Source organism: Lemur catta, chromosome 11 (assembly GCF_020740605.2).
Source record: "Lemur catta isolate mLemCat1 chromosome 11, mLemCat1.pri, whole genome shotgun sequence".
NCBI classification, from domain to species: domain Eukaryota; kingdom Metazoa; phylum Chordata; class Mammalia; order Primates; family Lemuridae; genus Lemur; species Lemur catta.
The window spans coordinates 29,581,318-29,604,600 of NC_059138.1; the positions used below are offsets into that span (position 1 = coordinate 29,581,318).

Here is a 23,283-nt window from a genome sequence, read left to right on the forward strand (position 1 = left end):
AGGCCGAGGCGGGTGGATCACTCGAGGTCAGGAGTTCGAGACCAGCCTGAGTGAGACCCTGTCTCTACTAAAAATAGAAAGAAATTATCTGGACAACTAAAATATATATATACAAAAAATTAGCAGGGCATGGTGGTGTATGCCTGTAGTCCCAGCTACTCAGGAGGCTGAGGCAGTAGGATTGCTTAAGCCCAGGAGTTTGAGGTTGCTGTGAGCTAGGCTGACGCCATGGCACTCACTCTTGCCAGGGCAACAAAGCGACACTCTGTCTCAAAAAAAACAAAAAAAAAAACCCAAAAAAACAAACAAACCATCAAGATGTAGGGTTCCAATGGCAGAATTTTAGATATAATCCAAAGAATGAAGTAGGAAAGCAGGCACAAAAATGTCTTAAAAATACAAGGGTGGGGGGGTGCCTTATTTTGCTCATTTGGGTGTGAATGGGGAGAAGGAATTGAGATTATTAGGTTATGGAAGCCAACCTTATTTTTATCCCTAAAACATACAACCTGAATATCTAGTATCCCCTGTCTTTTGTCCCCTCCATCGACTCCTTCCCCTGTCTTCCCTACACACAGACACACCTTAAGGGAAGAAATATGCCAGATCCTGATTTGTGATTAATTACATTAGCTGTGGTAATTTTTCATTGCACAGGGATTCACAGGGATTCCTAAAAATCTAGGAATCCCTGTCAGGAAGAATCAAAGCCACATACATAGTCTCACAATCAATGGAGGAGTAAAAAGTGCATGCATTTACTTATTGTATTTATAGCACACCAACCCTGTATTGATAGAAAATTCATTGATTTTTGGATGCTTTTGAACAGTTAGATTGGTTTTCATATACATAGCCAAGTCTTCATCCTACTGAAGCCACAGAAAACAATGAGATAGGAAGCTCCTGAGACACCATTTAGTCCCATTCTTTCATTGAAGATAAGAAAACTGAGACCCAGAGATTAAACCATTTTCATTCAGGAAGGGCTACACCTCAGCAATGGCAGTGCGGAGACTGGAATCCAGATGCCCAACTTCTAGGGAAAGGCTTTTTTCACCATACTCCAATAATAAATTAATGAGATGTGGATGACTATAAAAAGAAGGGTCTTTAAAAGTTCTTTGAAACTATAAAGGACATTTTAAGAAGCCAAATACCTGCTTTAGTATTAGAGGTTGGTCATTTTCCCAGATGAACTGACAAGAAAATCTATGCCAATATCAGCAACTACTCTTCCCATATTCACTTTCCAAAAATAATTTTGGACTCTAGTCTGGCTTCATGGTATAGGTATCCAAGTACATGTGATTTATATTGTTATTTCTTACTTATTTAAAAAATTAGAAACAGAAATATCAGTTTATTAAGGATTAGCGAGAAGAGACCTTATAAAGAGGATGAAGTATGGTGGGTTTGTGAACAGGCTATTTCAAACCATTCATCAAATGATAGAAAAATTTATACAGAATCTCTTTAAGTGCTAGAAAAACAAAGAATTAAATTACCAATCTCACAATTTTTAAAAAATGCATTACTGAATAAGCAATAACTTACATACTTATTACCAATTTTGAGTTTTTAATAAGGTAAAAAGTAGTTTGAAAAGGTTCTTATTGATCAGTTCCATATTTAATGTAATAAAAGCAATAAACACATTATGGGTTTTTAGAAAGTTTATTATGGATACTGAGGAAGTCTCCTTATCACCTACCTACCCCTGCCCCAAATAAGAGACCCAACATATTTGCATATGAAACCTGGATCCACTTGGTACAAAATTTGAGTCTTTGGAAAATAACAGTTAATGGAAATTCTCAATAAAAATACATTTTGAAAATAATTGATACTGTTCATAAATAAGAAAATCATATGTGTCTCTTGTTAGAAGTTAAAAGGTTTTGTTATATAATTATGTTTATATATTTTGGGTTTAAAACTTGCCAATAGCTACTTAAAAAGATAGAAGCTCATGATTTATTAAAATAGATATTTTATTCATCAAATACTTTAGGCTTACCAGTATATCCCAATGTTTTTAAAAAGCATTTTAAATACAAGGTATACCTATAAAGTCATGAGACCAATTGACCTTTTTAACTAACATCATAAAGTCTGCACGGTCAAATGAGTGTTAATGCTTTAAAGTAATGATCATGAGTTTCATCTAACAATGCTACAATGGCCTAAGGCAGTTTTGAAACTGTTTCTTTTGTAACTACCTTCAAAAGAATTTGAGCTTCATAATTTAATCATTGACTTGATTTGGTCCCCAATAGTATTCCAGTTCAATCATCCTTTATATTTACCAGTCCTGGTAATTTTGAAAAACTTATTCATCTTCATTGAATGAAAACTTGGCACTTCTAAAGATATTCAAAGGAATATTAATTTAGGTTCTGATGGTAATTCTGAAATTTGAGCATTTATACACTTTTAAGGTGTGTAAGTTATAGTGACTACTCACATCATAGACTTTTTTTATATGTGCCTATCATTTTGAAATAATGAGATTTTTTTAAAGCAACAGTGACTCATAACACTGAAGTAGGATTCTACAGTTCAAAATGATAAGAATAACTTTATCCTGAGTTACAAAACCCATATCAGAGAACATCTTAAAGTAGCTGCTAGTTTTTAATGCATGCATGTAGCTCAGTAGCATAGACCCAACAAGTTGATAACTCCTGTAAGTCTCTCTACGTGGATCACTGTAGTTGAAATTGTACTTGGGTGTCTTAAAATTAGCCTTTGTTGTACAATATTGAATAGCACCAATATTACTTGAAAGGAAAATGAAACATTAATAGGAATGCAGAACATAGTTTTAATTTCTGAGTACAAGAGAGAAAGCATCTCCTAGATGAAATACCAGTCAGGCATGAATTATGTTAAGATCATAGCCAGATAAATATCAGTCATAAAACATTTCAGATTTTGCTTGGAAAAGTTTGAAACAAAAGCTTGTGTATTACTCTTTTATATTCCATTCCCAAAGAAGACATATAAGTGCTTTAATAATCAAGACAGTGCAATGTTACCAATGAAGTTACCTTGTGAGAGCTACATTTGCTCATTCTACATATTAGTTCAAGAGGATAACAAATATAATAAAAATGCTTTAAAGCAATCTGATTAGAGCAACATTTACATTAAGTACAAAATATACAGTAAAATGAAACATCTTGTTAAATAGGCTTATAGGTTAACAATACCTTAAAAGAACACATTTTCATGAATCTATTTTCACATTTGTTTTATTATATTTGATAGTTATTATAATCACTGTGTGCTTTTGTTACTGCAATTTCTAGGATCTTTGTATATCCTATCTCTAAGTATCCTTATGACTATATCTGTAAAGGTAATTTAAAAAGTATTACTCCCAGGCTTAAAAAAATAAGAAATCCATATTTTTATGAGCAAATAGTGTACAAAACTATTGTAGTGTTTTGAGAGAAATGACCCTTGATCACCATAGATTCATCATTAAAAAAAATGTATGTTTTTGTACCAAAGCAAAAAACTGTCTGCCTTTCAAATTAAATGTTTTCAACCTACTGTATAATTCAGGTTATAAAGTTAGCTATGAAATCCTTGGCTATTAATTAGAAAAGCATTATTTGAAAAGATCTGCCAATAAACATTTCTAAATGTGGTTGCCCATCTTAATAGTTTTCTTAATTAGAACAGTTGGGAAATGAACAGAACAGTAGTGCTTTTATGTTACAACAACAAAGAAGTATTACAGTATCCAAATCTCCAGACCTGGGGTCCAAGTATTCAGTCATGGCTCAGTTGCAGGCTGATAGAAGAGAAGCTTCGTCCCACGCTTGTACACAATGGGGCAATGATAACATCTGTCACACTCTTCCATATTGTCTGCACTGAAGGCAGAACCATTAGGCAGGTCTTTACAAAAGGCATTATAATCCTGGGATGGAGGAACAGAGATGTGTAAGGATTATTACTGTTACCAAATAAGGTCACTGACTCTTGTATATGCATGAAAAGGTATAATAATTATACTCATTTAATTTATAGTGGTAAAATGCACAAAAGATATGTTGCTTGTAAAATAAACAGTCATGTAGATGATAAATACTGATATTCTCTCTACTGGTGGCATGCTGTCTGAAACAATAAAACAAAAATAAATAAAACTGTATATTTATCTACCTGATCTCTACCCCTAAATGTTAATCTGCCTAACTCTTCATATTTCCCTGATTCTACTTCCTGATAGCCTTTCCTGTTGCCTTATTCCACTTCCCTTCCCCCTGGACCAGGCTGGGTTGGATACACCGTCTTTGTGCTTCTAAAATATAGTAATAAACTTCTTAATCCTCAAATTTATCAAAATGTATCATAAATAGATGCTTATATTTCTGCCTTTCCTACTAGAATGTAAGTTTTTAAAGTGATGACACCCTTGACCTTTAGTAAAGGTTTGGGCATAAATAAATGTATAAATCTCTTATGCTTTATATCATTAATTCTGCTTTATATTATTTATTTTTCATAATAATTATATGCACTGAAAAGGGCTATGTGGTATAGTTAAAAGAGCCCTGGAATTGATGTTAGAACTCTTAGACAAGAACAACTAGTCTATCTTGAAATATTTCATATGCTTTTTATTAAGAAAACTACATACTCTTACATTCCCCAGGATGGTTAATTTCCTGTGTAATCCTCTAAATAATGTTCTCTGTTGTAAGCAGTTGTTAATTCTCAGGCACTGCTGGTGGTCTCAGTAGAATCTTCATTATTACCTGGGTAGGCTCAAGGGAGTAGATTGTCTTGGTTTGGTATTAAAATGCGACTTAAATAAGTGTCTACTGTACTTAGCCCAAAGTGAAGAAAAGATCAGGCAACTGTCTGATTGGCTGATATATTTTTAGAATACAAAATTATTCATATTGACCATCTATACAGATTACATTTATCCTGTATTTTGTTCCCAGTGCTAAATACATGAAGCACTTTTATAAAAAAATTAATTACTGGGTGTTTCAGAGCAAAACAGCTGAATAGAAACCTGAATGATGGCAACTTTTGACTTCTTAAGCTGCTCACTTGACGTGTGGCCTTGGGCACATCATTACAAATTAGGGTGAGAACAGGAAAGCTTACACAATTGGCTATCAGGATTGACATTTCTTATGCACCCCTGAAATGTCCATATGATGCTGTCATTATACTATATAGTAAGTAGACCTATTTTGAATTCAGAATATATAGTGAAAACAATTATAACAAAAGAACCCCAAATTGGCCTACAACATGGCTGAAGTTTAGATCAGAAAGTTTCCTAACCAAATCACTTCACTTAGAATATAATGCACTTTCCACTCTTCCTTAGGCTAAGAAATTTTTTTATCCCCGTAACTTCTCAGGATCTACATATCCTAAAAGGGAATTAAGCATGTGACAAAAGTGGATCTTCCAGTTTAACAAAGTGCAGCGACCCACATCTGAGCACTTCAGTTCATAGGGTGTGGTGAACTCATTTTAATTTTATTTTCTTTAAGTTGTTGTTCTCTCATTTTGGAGCTGACTCTCTGATACCAAACTTAAGTTGGGATCTGAACATCACAAATAGTTTCCTTTCTGAAACTCCAGACAATTTGGAATGACCCAAAATTTGGTTGAGGCTCAGTGTGGTCAACCAAATACTTCTTAAGTAAATGCTATAATCCATAAGATTATATATTCTTCCACTGGATAATAAAGCTCTAGGACAGAGACTTTTATTTAGCTTTGTACTAACTATAGTGTCATGCCAATTGCATTGTCATGGCAATTTGCTGTATTAAAAACATCTTCTAGAAATGAGATTGCTACTATTGCATTTCCATCAGTTGGACATCTATTTGCTTTGCATTCCAGCAAAAATAAGGGGTATGAGTGCTCCAGTCACATTTCTTTCGTAATGATCCACTTATGACCAATAAATTGTATTTGTCAAACAACAGCTATCTCTATCTGATGGTGCTATGGAATCAAACCAGTTCACTGGTCCCTAATGACCTGTATTCCAGTCTAGGGTCCAACATCACCAAACTTCTGTGTTTTGCTATTGTTGTATTGCTGTTCTTTGTTTAAAGAATGTAAAATCAGATCTGTTATGATATTGTGACTTGGTTCAAAGTTCCATTACTGCACATGTTCATAATTTTGGTCACCACCAACTTCTTGGTAAAATAATAAAAATCCCCCTGCTTAAAAAAAAAAAAAAAAAATATATATATATATATATATATATATACACATATAACAAAAAGAAAGCAAAAAAATAAAAGGCTTACTCATATTGGTTTGCTCTTCTATATGGTCTCTCCTTGTTCTGGTTTTATTGTGTCATGGGAATATAATCTATTAATGATAAACTTATTTTATCAAGGCATAAACTAACTTTTAAGAATTCTTGTTTGAAACTCCTCCTCTACTTGCAATCACAGCTACCTCTTGACAAATGTCTGACAGTTAAATATTAATGTTCCACATAAATGTAATTTGGAAAACAAGCCAAAGTTAAATGACACATTTTATGTGGCTAAAAAAGAAGTGAGTTGATGATTCACCAATTGTAGCAAGACCAAAAAACAAAACAAAACAAAACAAAACAAACACACACACAAAAAACAATAACTCCTGTTCTCAGAAGTGCCAGTTGAAGAGAGGCAATATTTGGGTAATTGTAGTTTTACTTATATCTTTCCACCATTTAGTAAATGAAAAACTTATTTTTTTCAAATTCTTTTCCCACAAAAGCTTTGGGAAAGCCTAGTTTGTGTGTGTGTGTGTGTGTGTGTGTGTATAAATATAGCACTTTATATTTCCAAATAGCTTCACAGCCAAACAGTGTTTCATAACATGCTATGTTGTCACTGTTTTTCACATTTTTGAAAGTGACAAAATTGACCTAGAGGTTAGATGACTGGTTTTAGTTCATTAGGAATCCTAAAATTTATGTGCTAACTTAGGCATCTTAAAAAAAAAATCCATGTGTACATGTTAGAATATGAGATAACTATACATCCGGCCTTTGTGAATCTGATCACATAAAAAGACAAACATTTTCATTTCTCTGGCAATCTTTTGGTCCTTTCCACATAGTTTAATTGTTTGCAACCTTCAGTGATGAAATTAAATCTGTGGTGTTTATCCTATACATATTTGGTGAATTTTTATTTATCTTTTAAAGTTTTTTTAGACTCCTTTCACTCTACAAAGCCTTCCCTGTTCCTCCCTCTACTTCATCAGAGTTAACTGCGTTTTCTCAGCATCCATCTCTGAACCTAGCCAGCTGCCCTGGTATGCTATGAGTGAGCTGAAGGTAGATTCTATGTTTCATCCATTTTTGGCCCAGTGCCCACCACAAACTAAGCACTCAATAAATGTAGTGTTGTTGAACTAACTAGATAGCTAAGAGACTAGAGAAATTAAGATTCAGACGATAAAGAGAGATGATGAATAATTTGATAACTTCAATGACGTGTTCATTTTGTATGTGAGCATGCATTAGAGTGTGGCAATATCATATAAAGTGGTTAAGAAAGACATGGAGGCACCTGGGGAAATACATTTCATCAGGACTACCGTGAGCAACCAGCTTGACTGTTGTGATATTGAGGATGATGTGAACATTCTTCCTCTTAGATTAAAGCGGGTAGGGTTTAACACAACAATGACAAAACTTGTTAAAATATGACATTTAAAAAAAATTTTAAATGCTTAAAAATGTTCTCCAAAGTTTTATGATGCATTTTGAGTGTGAATAAATTTACTCAACACATCCTTTCAATGGCCAGTGGGTTTCCATATTTCTTTTCCCTTTAACCAGATGCCATTCCCATTTGCGCTGCATCAGTGAAAAAGTAATCTGGAGGCCTTCTCATGCATCATCCTGAAGCTTGAGTTTTCATTCATTTGTGCTGGGGGACCCTCACCTGAATTGCACACACCTCCTCTGGTTCCAGCCTTGCTATTTGTCTGCAACAGGGCTGGAGTATTTCCCCCCTAGCACTGTTTAACCAGGTCTGACATCCCTGTGCAATTATATGGGCAGTGGCATTCTGCTCAGAAATCATTTCTGTTTTACCCCAAGCACAGGTAGAGACGGGACAAAAGGTAATGAAAGAAGAGTCCCACCCAGAACCACAGGCACAAGTCATGACACGGCTCTATGAGAGGGCCTGTGGCGGGAAGCATACCTTCTAGGACCCCACCTCCACACTCAGCTCAGCCTTATGGACGTGAAGGAAAATCACACCCCAGGAAAGTTGGACATTCTTTTTTCTGTTTAAATTCCCAGTCCAAACTATTAATCCAAAAAAAGCACACTGCCTTTCAAGGCCTTCCAATTTCTGCTACTGCTGAGGAACTCATGTGTGTCCTTCCCCCTGCAACAGGCCTGGGAGAAGAGGAGGGCAGGGGCCAGGTGGCCAAGAGCGTTCCTAGGTTCTGAAAGCCCGTCCACCCCGCTGTGCCCCTTCTCACCAGATGTGCAGGCAGCTGAGGGTGGCAAAGAGAATTCCAGCAGCGAAGGCCAGCGGGATGGCCAGGAACACGGTCAGGAACTTGTACATCACGTACTTGCTGATTTCAAAGAGGGCATGGCTGCAGATCCACACTTTGTCACAGGAGTGCGTAGTCATCGGCTCTGCGATCACATCCTCGAAGCCCACCTGCGGAGACAGGACGCAGGGACCCCGAATTGCCACCCAGCCTGCCGCCCCGGGAGCCGGGAGCTCTGGGAGCCGGGAAAACAAGAAGGAAGGACGAGGCTAGGGTGCCCCACCGGAATTTGGCTAAGAATTTCTGGGCACGCAGGTAACGCGGCAGCAGGTGGGGCGGGTGCGGGTCGCAGACCCCTCGGGGCGGACGCAGCGGCGGGGGAGGGGCGGGGGAGGGGCCTGGCGCGAGGCTGCGGTAATCGCCCGCCTCGGGCTTCACCTTGAGGTGCGAGTTGAGCCGGTGGGGATCCCGGTCGTGGCCCGAGTCGGCGAACTTCTCAGGGTCGGCGAAGTCGACGTCGCCGTGCTGGCTGTAGGAGTCGTCGTCCAGGAAGAGCCGCACGTCCGCCTTCTCCGTCTCCAGCCCCATGGCAGCGCTCGGTGCGCGGCGGCTGCAGCCCGGCTGGCGCGGTGCGGCTCCCGGCCGGCGCGGCCTCCCCTCCGCGTCGCGCCCGGCCCCGCCCCGCCTCGCCCCGGCCCCGCTTCCCGCCTGGGCTCCGCTCCCGGCCCCGGCGACCCGAGCCCCGCCCAGAGCGCCCCGCCCGCCCGCCGCGGCGCGTCACATCCCGGCCCTGCGCGGGGGGCGAAGGGTGCCGTCCCGACCAGGAGGGCCCCTGGGTCCCACAGCGAGACGGCCGCACTGCGATGCCTGGGAGCCGGGGGGCTGTCTGTGCCAGGGGCGGCAGACTGACCGCAGGGAGGCGGCGCGGTGGCTGAGGAGCGCGGGCCGCGGAACCCGAAGGCCGGTGCTTTCCTCCGGGCCGTTTGCCAGGTGTGCTCGGCCCGCGGAGCCGAGCCCTGGGAGCCTCGCCCCTCCTTCGCAAAATGGGAGCTGTGGCACCTGCTTCAGAGTTGTCCTGTGAGAATTAAATGTTAATTGTATCTAAAACTCTTACATGGCCCCAACACACAGTGAGCTTCCAGTCAACGTGGTTGCTGCTGGGTTGTGAAGAGCCACAACGTACCTGATTGCCAGGGGACCCCGCAAGTACCAGGGGACCCCGCAAGTGCCAGGGGACCCCGCAAGCGCGTCAGCTGCTCCGCTATCCCAGGGCCCAGAGTGTGCGAGCCTGCTGGAAACACAGTGTGGATATGGACTTGGGTAGGTGAGCCCCCTGCCCCTCGAGTTTGCACCGTCAGGTCCTGAGGTCGGATTTTTTTTTTAAACTGTTACTACAACTCTTAATTTTCCTTTGAATCAGACTCTGCTGAAAAATTCAGGAACCTCTACAACGCAGTCACATCTGACATTGCCTTGTAGGAACCCTGTTAATAGAACCCCAACACAAAGCCAAACGGCACTAGATGAGTCGGCCTGCTGACCCGCTCACTCAAAGGCCTTCAGACGGGAGGCCCTTGCGGTTCATGACGGGTTTTAGGGTCTGGCGGACTTAGTCGTGTGTTTGGGGAGGAAGAGAAGTCTGTGAAAATTACCAAAAGCAAAATAATGGGTCCTAGACTTGAGGGCGTGCTTGCAGCTTGCTCAACGCTAAGACACAGTAGGCACACAGTAAATATTACTGAATGCAGTGTATTTGGAGTTTGCTGCACTAATCCAATCCCCTTATGTGAACTGGATTTGAAAATTTACTTCTGAAAGAAAAAAAGACTATTTTTGAAACAATAAAAATTACTAAAAAAACAAAAGAAATCCCCCAATAGCACATGAACTGAATGGGAAAATGTTTAGGGGCTAAAACTCAATATTTCTAATAATTAAATTACAAGTTTTCCTGCTGCTACTGCATCGTATGAATGGCAGTGTCAACCCTGTAGAGCGTTGTGGGGTCAGTTTCATGGCCATGGTGACCCTTTTCTTCCAGACGTGGTCTTACTGCTCCTTCCCTTGTGTTTTTACTTTTCTTTCCCAATTTTATTTATGTTCAATTAATTCCAAAGTGATGACTCAGACATTCTACTGATTGCCTTTTTTGTACTTCTCTACTTATATTCTCCCAAGCAGTCTGACCCGATGAGAAATGGGACTCTTCTAGAATTGTTGTCCAACAACTGTTCATCAGAGTGAATAGAAGACATGAATCTGTAAGTGAATCCTTAATATTAATTATGGAAAATTATGAAAATGGCAAATAAGAGATAGTTTACAGCTAATAACTCGATATAACAAATAACTCAAAAATAAATTGAGTAAAAATGTATCTTCCTAAAAATTATAATCCCAGGTTTCAAAATGTTTCATCCACAAAAGAAAGTCATTCCCATAGTACCAGAGTGAGCTGACGCAGTGGCTAAAATCTGGTCTTAGGGATTCTTCCCTTATAATTCTTGTCCATTGATTGCATTTACATTTCCAGTAGGATTACTAGGATTTTTGAAAGAGTTATCACAAATCATTGACTCATTTTTCAGGCAGTGGAGCTAGGAGGCTGAAAAGAAGGTGAAATCAATATGGTCTTAACAGGACAGTTTAGATTATAGATTCATTTGTAAAATGATAAGGATTTATGAAAAGGTGTCTCTAAAACCTAAGCTAGATAAATGAAACCCATCTATATTTGTATATAGCATAGAACTCAAGAGGGGAGAATTCATTTGTTCATCCATTTACCAATTGCTATTGAACAGCCCCCTTGCTCATGGGTTGGGTCTGTATGAGGTTCTTATTTTAATGAAGTTGGTGTTCATTTTGTCATTTAGACACATAAGATTTTTTGAGGGGAGCTATAAAAATGATTTTGCTTATCCTATCAGTAAATGCTTAGACAATGTTAGCTACTGTTGTTCTCAAGGGACTTCAGCTGTGGTGATTCCCACAGGATATGGGATCCCATCCTTACTAGCTCAAAGGGAGATTTACCAGGAAAGGGGAAAGAGAGGAAGTGGGTGGGAGCTAAATGGCTGAACACATTCTAGTATCTCCTAGATGACAGGATTACTCCCCAATAAGCCCCTTCCCCCTGTAAGTGTCCTATAACTCACAGAAATAGAAAGTTTTATAATAATACTGGTATACTTATCTTCTGGCTGTTATTATATATCATAGCTTCTGACCAGAGGGCTGATTTTTAGATGGTATATTAATATATTTGAGGAATAACAACTTGATGATAGATTAGTATTTGTGAGTAGGATAGTTAATAACCATTTGGTTCCTCACTTCTTTCAGCACAGTGTCTAAGAAAGATGGTTAATTTTCTGGTTCATTGAAAATTGTATGTGAATGCTCCATTGAATAAAAATATCTATTTTTTTCCTTTCAGTGTTTTTTTTTTCCAAATCACAAATGTGCCATCTTTTTTTCCTATATAACTTACATCAGTTTAAGTCAGGGTCTGTTTTTCAAACTACCTTTGCACAAGTTGGCTGTTAGTGAAAATACAGTAATAATAACTTCTTAGTCTCACCATACGGTTTAATAGTATGTAAAGCATTTGGATTGGACCAGGATTTCTCAACCTCAACACTTTTGACATTTTGGGCCAGATCATTCTTCATTGTGAGAGGCTGTCCGGTGCAATGCAGGGTGTTTAGCAACATCCCTGGCCTTTACCCACTAGCTGCCAATAACACTTCCCAGTCATGACAACCAAAATGTTTCCAGATGTTGCCAAATGTCCCCTGGGGGCCAAAATTGCCTTTCCCCTACTTTTCCAGGCTGAGAACCTCTGCATAAGACACAGTGTCAATGTAAACGGGAAAAATTAAGCTCCAGCTCTTCATTTACAAACCCATGCTTAAGATAATCCTCAGGATTGTAATACCAATTTATCAGAAATTCCAGGGCTTTTTTATATTCAGGATATTTGTCTGCCATGTAAAAATTTCAGAGGAATACATTATCACTGATTAATTGCAAATTTTCAATATAATGCTGGTATTAATTAAGGGATATGTATACTACCCACAAGAGATCAAAAAAGGCCTGGTGTGGTGGCTCGTGCCTGTAATCCTAGCACTCAGGGAGGCCAAAGTGGGAGGATCGCTTGAGGTCAGGATTTTGAGACCAGCCTCAGCAAGAGCGAGACCCCGTCTCTACTAAAAATAGAAAGAAATTAGCTGGACAACTAAAATAGAAAAAAATTCGCTCAGCATGGTGGTGTATGCCTGTAGTCCCAGCTACTCAGGAGGCTGAGGCAGGAGGATTGCTTGAGCCCAGGAGTTTGAGGTTGCTGTGAGGTAGGCTGACGCCATGGCACTCTAGCCTGGGCAACAGAGTGAGACTCTGCCTCCAAAAAAAAAAAAAAAGAGAGAGAGAGATCAAAAAGAAGCAACTGCCAAGCCCTGTCTACCTTGCCTGGCTTCCTAACACTTCCCTCACAAAGGCTAGGACTATTTAAATGATTATATCTGGAAAAGTATAGACTTGGGACTTCTTGATCCATAAAATTCTATCTTAGAGCTATAAAATTCAAGGGTTTTTGACAATCTTCTGCAACTGAATAGCTTTTGCAAGTTTTGGGTGATCTTAACTGAGAAATCCGCTGACTTGTTGTTAGTGGAACAACCAGGCAGTTGCTCACCAGGTCCTTTAAGCATACCTTTCTAGGCTTGCTTACTGTCAGAAAGGGCAAAATTTGAGAGATTCAGAAAGGCCTGCTGTTTCCTGGATGATCCACTCTCTCTTGTGGCACAGTGGGCTCTGCATATACTATTCCCTGTCCTCCACTCCTCTTTTATCAATGCATCCTTTCATCCTCTCCTTCCTCAACCCTCCCCCTGCAACTATCCCTGCCCCACCTCTCCCTGCACTAAAAATACAGAGGACAGCCCCCCACAAAGAAGTTTAAAGGAACAGATTTTAAAAAAGTCTGCTATTAAAGTTATTCAGTAATCAACTTTGTGGAGTGGTGCCAGATGATTGCATGGTATTATATTTAATAAAATTTTCTTCATTTTTAAAAAATTTACCACTTTTCATCCACATTTTGTGTCAAATAAGCCTTGTACCAGTGAACCAGGGAATTTTTAGTTTAATATTAAGGCACAGTGGCTTGCTTGTAATTGGTGCCAGCTTGATCTTCTGGCTGTTTCAAATATTACCTCCTCTGGGCAGAAACCTCTCTTCATACACAAGAATTTCCAGAATTAGCTTTTGTTTGGGAATGGTTATCTATTAGAAATAAACGAGGAAGAAGGTACACTCTTGAAAAATCTATATTCATGATTAGAGCTGATAGGATGGGTCACTCCATTCTCATTCAGAACAATGTATGACAATTAATTTTAGATTTATTTTATCCTGTTTTCCATATGTAAAGGATGTTCCTGTTTAATTTTTTGAGTATCCCATTGATTTCTGAATATTATATGTATAAATAAGACACCTCTGTAAGACTTTGATATTTTATCTTTCCGGAACATAAAATAGGCACTAATTAACTTTTGGTGAGCACTAACTTTCAAGGTAAACTCTTAATAAGTACAACTTCCTCTAGAATATTCAACTGGGAACATAATTTCTGCAAAGCTGCAGAGTTAAATGTTTTCCAAATACCAATTGAAATGTGTACAAGGTGACTAGTTGCTAAAACAACAAATGTAGAGGTTGTTTTCTTGATCTGGGATTTGATTTTGTACAAAAAAATTATTAGAGCTCAGTTTGAAGCCTTTGTGTCATCTAATAATTTTTCTTTTTGCAAATGTTATTCTATTTCCATTTATAGTTAAAGCTAATTTTAAAAAATAGCATAGCTAACCTGCATTAACCAAAGGAAAAAAGAATGGAAAGATTTTTTGAAACAAGTTTTAGCTTCATTGCATACTTCCAACAGAAAACTAAGAACAGAAGTACAGAACGCCTTCCACCTGGGTCTTGTAAATGACCGTTTTGGTGTCCGTCAGGTGACCTTCAGTGCTTGAGAGAATCATTTACGAGTAAAGAGCGAAGGGAAGCCAACTGCACAAAGCAGATGGAAGACTGGGATGCTGCCAAGGGGCTGGGCAGAAGAATTTTTAGATTATATTTTCCTATCAATAAATATCTGGGAAGAATTTTGTTTCCAGAGAGTTTACTAAAAAAAATGTTATTCTATTTCTGTTCCATGGTTACACAAAACTATAAGGCAGATTTCTACAATACATAAAGGCATAAAATAAATTAGGCAATTTTGGTACGTGGATGCACTCTTTTTGGGCCACTGAAGCCCAATGAAGCCCTCGCTGTCTGCCAACTACTTATCAAGTTCTTGGTTTCTTGTTTAGAACAGCCTACAGATTAGATCTAAAGGTAGACAGTAAAGACGTTACTCTATTAAATATTAAATACATTATAAACAGGGCTATTGACGTTCTTGAGTTTCTGAATGAGGTAATTCTTCTCTATTTAAACACTTAGTAAATGGATATATATCTTATTTCAAAAGCAATTTTAGTAGATGTTTGCATTTTCTTAAAAAAAGGAGGGAGAGTGGAATCCTTTGAAGCATTCAGAACATTCTCATCAATGCTAACCTCGAAAGAAATGACAATTTTTTTTATTGAAATATGCACAGTTTTCTGTAACATCTGTATGTACATATCTATCTGACTTTTGGGAAATGATATCAATTATTTACCAAGTAGGCAGAGTGACTTTTGTCCTCTTAATAATAGTGAATGAATATAAAATTCTGCTTGTCACATATTATCAGCCTAAATACATTCATATAATTGCACATTTTATTAAAAAGTATGCTTTTTTTCCTTTTAAAAATTATTATGGTCCTTGGAAACTCTTGGATAAACAAGTCACTGGAAATAAACTTAGATAGTAAAACACTGGTCCTGAAAAAACTGCACACTACTTTATTTGGAAATAGTAGAATTTGCAGAATGTTGCTGTAAAGGGCATGGTACTCAAATTACTTGGTTCTGAAGACTTTTACTATGAGAGCAAAATATTTTCTGAAGGAGTAGAGCACAAATAGCTAAATGTTTGGGGCAAAAAATAGAGTTATTATTTTATCATTTTAGAAAAGCCTTTCTAATTTCACCATGTATGTATTGCAAGTCACTTTTATCTAAAAAAAATTGGCATACTAGAAGAAATGAGAGGTGGTAAATGAATTACTGATAGATTTTAATTATTTAAAACCATAGGATGCTGATTATCAGAGTTGGAGTGTTCTGTAGGAAAGTAATAAAATGTAGTAAGTTTGTTTTAGGTGTAGGGAGGTGTTTTCAGATATTTAAACCTACCTCCTCCTGCTACAGATCTTATTTTTCCCTAAATTTCTTTAGGGTTTTTTTTTTGGTTGTTGTTTTTGTTGTTAGTTTATTTTTTCCTGCCAGGGAAAGTGTTTGCACGATAGAAATGTCTCCCTTTGCCTCTCTTTTGTCCTCTTTCCTCCTCTCTCTTTCATGCTTTCTTGTTCTCTTTCTTTCCAAAATGTAATTTTTCCCATTCAGAGTCTTCTTGCTCATTCATAATTATCTCACAGTTGGGAAGAACTTAGAGGCTCTAAACCAAATGATCCACCCAGCCATGAATCTTCATAAGTGGCCATAGAGGCTCTGCTGGCATAGTTCAGCAGTGGAGAATTATTGTATAAAGCAACCCAAATATCGCTGTTAGGAAATTACTCATTATTTCGTGGCAGAATCTGTCTATCTGATATTCTATCATCTATCTGTCTATCTATCTATCTATCTATCTATCTATCAATCTATCAATCATCTTTTGCCTTCATTGTGCCTTCTACAGTTTTTTAAGAAAAAAGTGTTAAATGTCAGTCTTTGAAGTGTTTGAAAGTAATTTTTAAAACACCAGACCCTCTCCCCACTGAATCTCTTTTCTAGCTAAATAGTTCCATTTCTTTCAGTTGTTCTTCACATGTCACTTTTTCCGAATACTTCTTGTAATTTTCTTTTTCTCTGACCCTATTCCAGTATCTCAAAAATCACACTTAAACCGTGACATCTGCTCTAGGGTCTTAGCAGCACAGGGTAAAACAAGAATACTGTGTTACTTCCTTTGTATTGATCTCTAGACTGATGTTTCGGCTGCTCTGTCTTAGTGCTGATTCAAGTTATCCATTGGAAACTAAAATCTTAATTCATTTATAGTCTTATATATTTTTGTTAGGCCACACTGCTAGTATGAAGTAATTGATGATTTGAGCCTAAGAGGGTAGCTACATTATTTCTATTACATTTTTATCATGCTTTGAGTTGTTTTCTTATTTTTGACACTGTTTTCATTGTATGACTTTACTGTTAATCTGTGATTTGTTTACACCTTTATCCAGTCACTGATCAATGTTGAATAAGGCAGGCTTGAGAACAGAGTTAGGAAACATTTCAGTTTAATGACTGTAAATACCGTCTATCTGCTGATGAGTTCTAAATTTATAGTTCTAGCTGAGCCTGTTTTGTTTTTCCTTTTTTTTTTTTTCCCCTGTGCCTGTTTCTAAGCTTCAAATTAACATATCCTGCTGACAACTTGGACATATAAATTTTCCTGTGCCCAAAAACCTAGCTCTTGATTTTCATCTCCAAATTTGATTATTCTCTGGTCACATAGTTGGTCAAACTCAAAAAACCAAGGAATCAGCTTTAATTCCTCCATTTCCCTGGTTGCCTCCTTCCCCATCAGGCCTGTTAGTTCTATCTCTAGAATCAGTGCTTTCACTTTCTCCCATTTTCACTTCCCTTCCCTGGTCTAAGTTCAGATCCCACTTGAACCACCTCAGTAGCCTCCGTGTTTGACTATGTTTCCACTCCTCTCTCGTAAATTGCTTTCTCCACACAACAGCCAAAAGATCTTTTAAGGGTGAGCAATTTAATGAATATTCTTGCTAAGGGGATATACATACACATACACCCCCACACCCCCACAGAGAAAAGTGATGAAATCATAAGTATTAATATACAGCTCAATGAGTTAACACAAGGAAGACACAACCTGTATCCTCTGCTCAGGTCAAGAAATAGAACATTACCAGACCTCAGAAGCCTATCTCCTGGCCAGTCTCTGTTATCCACCACATCCTCCTCCCCCAGAGAAACTATGATCCTAGCCTTCAACATGACGCATTAAATTTGCCTGTCTTAAATTTTACAGGAAGGGAATCATGCCTACTACTCTCTAGTGTGTCTTGTTCATTTCAATAAGCACGATTGTGAGATTCATCCATGTTGTGTATAGGAGTAGTTCTTTCATCTTCCCTTCACCCATCTCTTTGCTGAATGGTATTTCATTGTATGAACAAACCACGATTTATTTATTCATTCTAATGTTGAAGGAATGTGGGTTGTTTCCTGTTTGGGGCTGCTATGAATAATACTACTATGAACATTTCTGAATATGTCTCTTGGTGCAGATATATACACATTTCCATTGGGTTTATATCTAAGAGAAGATTCACTGAGTTAAAGGCTAAATACGTATTCAATTATAGTAGACACTTCCAATTTTATAAAGTGATTATACCAATTTACACTTCCACCAGCAGTGAATGAGAGTTATAGTTACTCCACATCCTCAGCATGTGTACATATAACTGATTTTAAATAGCAAAATAATGAGAAAAATTAGATAATTCAACAAGAATAGAAAAGGTTGGCAATGTCTAGACTACAAGGTGACAGATCTCTGCTGTCATTTTAAACTCATGAGGTAGACAAAAAGCAGAACAAGGTATTGGGTTGAGACTGATGTTCTTTCTAAAGGGTGGGTCACTGGCAAACATACACTCCTAGGAAAACACAAAGGCCAAAATCATCAACCTTGATACAATGTCTCTTTGGGGAATGAAAAATGCATTCATATTCACTCACTTGCCTCCTTGGAAGAGGCAATATCAAATGCTATTTTGCTTTTACAAACTGTCTTTTAACATATCTTATTAAGAGCCAGTAGATTATTTTTCTCTGAATATATTGATACATGTTGTCTCACAAGTCCTCATTTATATGTCATGACTTCTCTATTTCTCTTGTCTTTCTTGTTTCTTCAGTCTAAGTTACTCACTTGGTCTTTATCTTCTCCAGACATGTATATACGCTTTTAGCTTTACTACACAAACTTTTTTTTTTTTTTAAAAAAATCTGTAGCACATTTATAAATCTACGATTTTGATGTGTAGTGATGATAGTTGAGAAATACATATCTAATTCCTTGATGATTCTGGTTAGCCTTCATGATGTTGAGTGAGTGCCAGCATCTCAGGTCCAAACAAAAACATTCTGAAAGTAAAAGGGGGAAAGCATGGCTGATAATTACATCAGGACAACCAGCCTGCACAGGGACTGTCCTGGGAAAATTGGGACTTATTGCCATTTTAGCTTGATAAAGGTCTTCAGATCATCTTCCTCTTTTTCCAGGGACTATGGATGATGGACTCTCTAATTTGGATGTCTTAAAGGGACAGGGGTTGTTAAGGAGAGCAAGAAAAGGAGAATTTCCCTCAAAAGTATGGTGTAGTAGAAAAAAGCATGAGTTTAGAGTTAGGTTTTAATTCCTATTCCAAAACTCATTAGCTATGTAAATTTGGTTGTTAGTCAACCTCTCTTATCCTTGAGTTCTTTATTGTCAAATGATAATAACATAAGAATGAAACAAAATGCCTAAGAAAGTGCTTAGCTCTCCGATTCCCAGAAAAGACACTCGGTAAATTTTAGTCTCCTCAGAAGGTCAATGCTTGCAGGTAAAAAGGCAACCAAAGGGCGGGGAGGTGGCCGCATACTGAATAAGATCTGATTCTCTCATGTAACTCATAATTCTTAATATTACATACACCTTTTATATTTTCTCCAAATACTTTTACATTTGCTTCTAAGAACTATCTGTGAGACAAACATGGTAATTGCTGTTAACCCATAGTATAGACAAAGAAACTGAGGCTCAGAGAAGTTCATGGATTTGACAAGGTCTTCATGGTTATTAAGTGCTAGGTCCTGGATATAAACCCAAGTTTCTTGAGACTTCTTGGTCCAGGCCCCATCCAGTGAGATATCACACTGATTTGAAAGGAATGAATAATAAAATAGTTCAGGTGTGTGTTTGTATGATATAGTTGGCTTTATTCTTTGACACAAATGAGTTGTTCATTATAGTTCTAAAAGCTCAAAGATAGAACCACTAATCTTTCATTAACTGCATATAAATTACACATTTTATGGTTATTCTCAAACAAATGTTCAGTTCTGTAGTTGCTTTCCCCTGAATACCCTAAATGCCACAGATAGTTTTCTTTCAACCCTCTTTAGTGAGAGCGTTATACTATGTGAGTGCTGAGATTGCATCCAAAATGGAATTAATCATTTTAATCTGTGATTAAAGGCACAAAAATTATTTCAAAGTCAAATAAAAAGTGAATTGTGCCTAATTATTGTTTAGGATTTTCCTCTACTGACTTCTTCAATTGATAGCACCAGAAAGTTAAAAACTTGGATAGTCAGGACTTTGCTAGGTCTTCAACAACAAAGGCAAGTGGGGGTCAGGGGGACATAGGTGGAGAGTGTTCCAAGTGCATGGGAGTGGCACATGCCTCTCTGAGAGGAGAGGGCTGACCTGGAGCACTGCCCAGGGAACAGCCACCCACATGGCTGCAGGTTCTACCCAAATAGCTCTGAAATGCCTCAGAAAACACCAGACTAAAATAAGAGAAAGAAACATATGTACTTTGTATGATTTGAGAGAATGGGCTAAATGAAAGTTGGAATCCATATGGAAAAAATTTAGAAATAATTATGTTTCTTTTTTAATAGTATTTTTATTGAGCTATAATTCACATACCACACAATTGACAAATTTAAAGTGTGAAATTCAGTAGTTTTAGTGTATTCACAGAAGTGTACAGCCATCAATCACCACAATAAACTTTAGGACATTTTCATTACCCCAAAAGGAAACCCTGTACCCATTAGCTATCATCCTTTAATCTCTCCATCTTCTTTAGTCCTAGACAACCACTAAGCTACTTTCAGTCTCTATAGATTTTCCTATTCTGGGCATTTTATATAAATGAATTCATACAACATATTGTCTCTTGTGACTGGCATCTTTCACTTAGCATAATGTTTACAAGGTTTATTCATGTTGCATTATACATCAATACTCCATTCCTTTTTATTGCTGAATAATATTCCCTTTTAGCAATGTTATCTGTTCATCAGTTAATGGACATTTGGGTTGTTTCCACTTTTTGGTTATAATAAATAATGCTGCTGTGAACATTTGTATACAAGTTTTTATATAGACATATGTTTTAATTTTTCTTGGGTATATATACCTAGGAGTCAAATTGCTAGATCATATGTTAACTCTATGTTTAATCTTTTGAGGAACTACCAAACTGTTTTCCAAAGTGTCTACATCATTTTACATCCCCACTAGCAGTGTAGGAGGTTCAAGTTTCTCCAAACCTGCATCAACTCTTGTTATCATCTGTTTTTTGATTATAGCCATCCTAATGAATGTGAAATGGTATTTCATTGATTTACATTTTCCTGATGGCTAATTATAGATTTCATTTTTAAATTTCAAAATATTAATGGAGTACACATGTTTTTGTTACATGGTTAGCTTTCATAATGCATAAGTCTGGGCTATTAGTGTGCCCATCCCCTAAATAATATATATTGCACCTGTTAGGTAGATTTTTACCTCTCCTCTCATCCACCCTTATCCTTCTTGATTTCCAATGACTTTTACTTCTCTCTGTGCCCACGTGTGCCCATTGATCAGTTCCAAATTATTAGAGAGTACATGTGGCGTTTGTTTTTTCCATGCCTGAAATACTTCACTTATGCTAAGGGTCTCTAGTTCCACCCAAAATTGCTGCAAAAGACATTAATTCATTCTTTTTCATTGCTGAGTAGTATTCTATAGTATATATCAATATATACACCACATTTTGTTACCAACTCATGAATTGATGGGCACTTAGGTTGATTCCACATCTTTGCAATTGTGAATTGTGCTGCAATAAACATTCAAGTGCAGGTGTTTTATTTATAAAATGACTTCTTTTCCTTTGGGTAGATACCAAGTAATTGGCTTGCTAGGTCAAATGGTAAGTCTATATTTATTAATTTGAGAAATCTCTATACTGTTTTCTTTCTATAGAGGTTGTACTAGTTTGTAGTCCTACCAGCAATGTGTAAGTGTTCCTTTCTCTCTACATCCATGCCAGCATCTATTGTTTTTTGGCTTTTTAGTAATACCTACTCTGACAGGGATAAGGTGATATTTCATTGTGTTTTTAATTTGTATTTCCCTGATGATTAGTGATATTGAGCATTTTTTCATACATTTGTTGGCCATTTGTCTATCTTCTTTTGAAAAACTTGTGTTCATGTCTTTTGCATACTTTGTAATGGAGTTGTTGTTTTTTTCTTGCTGATTTGTTTGAGTTATTTGTAGATTCTGGATATTAGCTTTTTATTGGATGTATACTTTGTGAATATTTTCTCCCTATCCTGCAGAATTTATTCTGTAACTTCAAGAAGTAGGGAATCCTCCCTAACGCATTCTATGAAGCCAGTATCATCTTGATGCCGAAGCCAGGAAAGGACACAACAACAACAAAGACAACCACAACAAAGAAGAAAAGAAAACCGCAGACCAATATCCCTTATCAATATAGATGCAAAAATCCTCAATAAAATATTAGTAAATTGAATTCAACAGCACATCAAAAAAATAATTCACCATGATCAAGTGGGTTTCAATGCATGGGTGCAAGGATGGTTCAACATGCACAAATCAATAGACACGATTCACCTATAAATAGGATCAAAAACAAAGACCACATGATCATCTCAATAGATGCAGAAAAAGCATTTGATAAAATCCAGCACCATTTCATGATAAAAACTCTCCACAAACTAGTCATAGAAGGAAAATACCTCAAAATTATAATATAAAACCTACATATGAAAAACCCATGGCCAATATCATACTGAATGGGAAAAAGTCGAAAGCATTCTCCCTAAGAACCGAACAAGACAAGGGTGCCCACTTTCACCGGTTCTATTCTGCATACTATTGGAAGTCCTAGCCAGAGACATCAGGCAAGTAAAAGAAATAAAGTGTATCCAAATTGGGAAAGAGGAGGTCACGCTATCACTTTTCACTGAGGATATTATGTTTTACCTAGAAAATCCCAAAGACTCCACCAAAAGACTCCTAGAATTGATAAACAAATTTAGCAAAGTCTAAGGTTACAAAATCAATGTACACAAATTGGTAGCATTCCTATACACCAATAGCAGTCAAGCTGAGAGCCAAATCAAGACTCAATAACATTCACAATAGTTACAAAGAAAATGAAATACTTAGGAATATACTTAACTAAGGAGGTGAAAGATCTCTACAAGGAGAACTACAAAACACTGATGAAAGAAATTGCAGGTGACACAAACTAAGGGAAAAACATCTCATGCTTGTGGGTTGGTAGAATCAACATCCTTAAAATGTCCATACTGCCCAAAGTGACTTACAGATCCAACACAGTCTCCATCAAAATACCAATGTCATATTTTACAGATGTAGAAAAAATAATTCTACCCTTCATTTGGCACCAAAAGAGAGTCCAAATAGACAAAGAAATCTTAAGCAAAAAGAAAAAATCTGGAGGCATCACATCACCAGACTTCA

At 37.5% G+C, this 23,283-nt stretch overlaps 1 protein-coding gene and 1 long non-coding RNA gene across 2 annotated transcripts; one reads left to right on the top strand and one right to left on the bottom strand.

Moving 5' to 3' along the window:
• Positions 1–1,663: 1,663 nt before the first annotated feature.
• On the bottom strand, positions 1,664–9,261 carry CAV2 (caveolin 2). Its single transcript, XM_045564815.1, has 3 exons — positions 8,962–9,261; positions 8,506–8,693; positions 1,664–3,934 (listed from the first exon to the last, which is right to left on the bottom strand). Exons 1-3 carry the CDS (start codon positions 9,109–9,111, stop codon positions 3,784–3,786), a joined length of 489 nt encoding a protein of 162 aa, XP_045420771.1. The 5' UTR covers positions 9,112–9,261; the 3' UTR covers positions 1,664–3,783.
• Positions 9,262–9,313: 52 nt separating this feature from the next.
• Positions 9,314–22,211, top strand: LOC123647404. The gene is made up of 3 exons (XR_006738223.1): positions 9,314–9,843; positions 10,705–10,784; positions 22,110–22,211. It is a non-coding gene; the product is annotated as an uncharacterized LOC123647404 (long non-coding RNA).
• Positions 22,212–23,283: the final 1,072 nt, after the last annotated feature.

Excerpts from the sequence above, each read along its gene's own strand:
- CAV2 (XM_045564815.1), bottom strand. The coding sequence starts at position 9,111 with ATGGGGCTGGAGACGGAGAAGGCGGACGTGCGGCTCTTCCTGGACGAC. Across the intron at positions 8,694-8,961 it reads GGCTCAACTCGCACCTCAAG|GTGGGCTTCGAGGATGTGAT; the intron begins GTGAAGCCCGAG and ends CTGTCTCCGCAG. Across the intron at positions 3,935-8,505 it reads CTCAGCTGCCTGCACATCTG|GATTATAATGCCTTTTGTAA; the intron begins GTGAGAAGGGGC and ends CCTCCATCCCAG.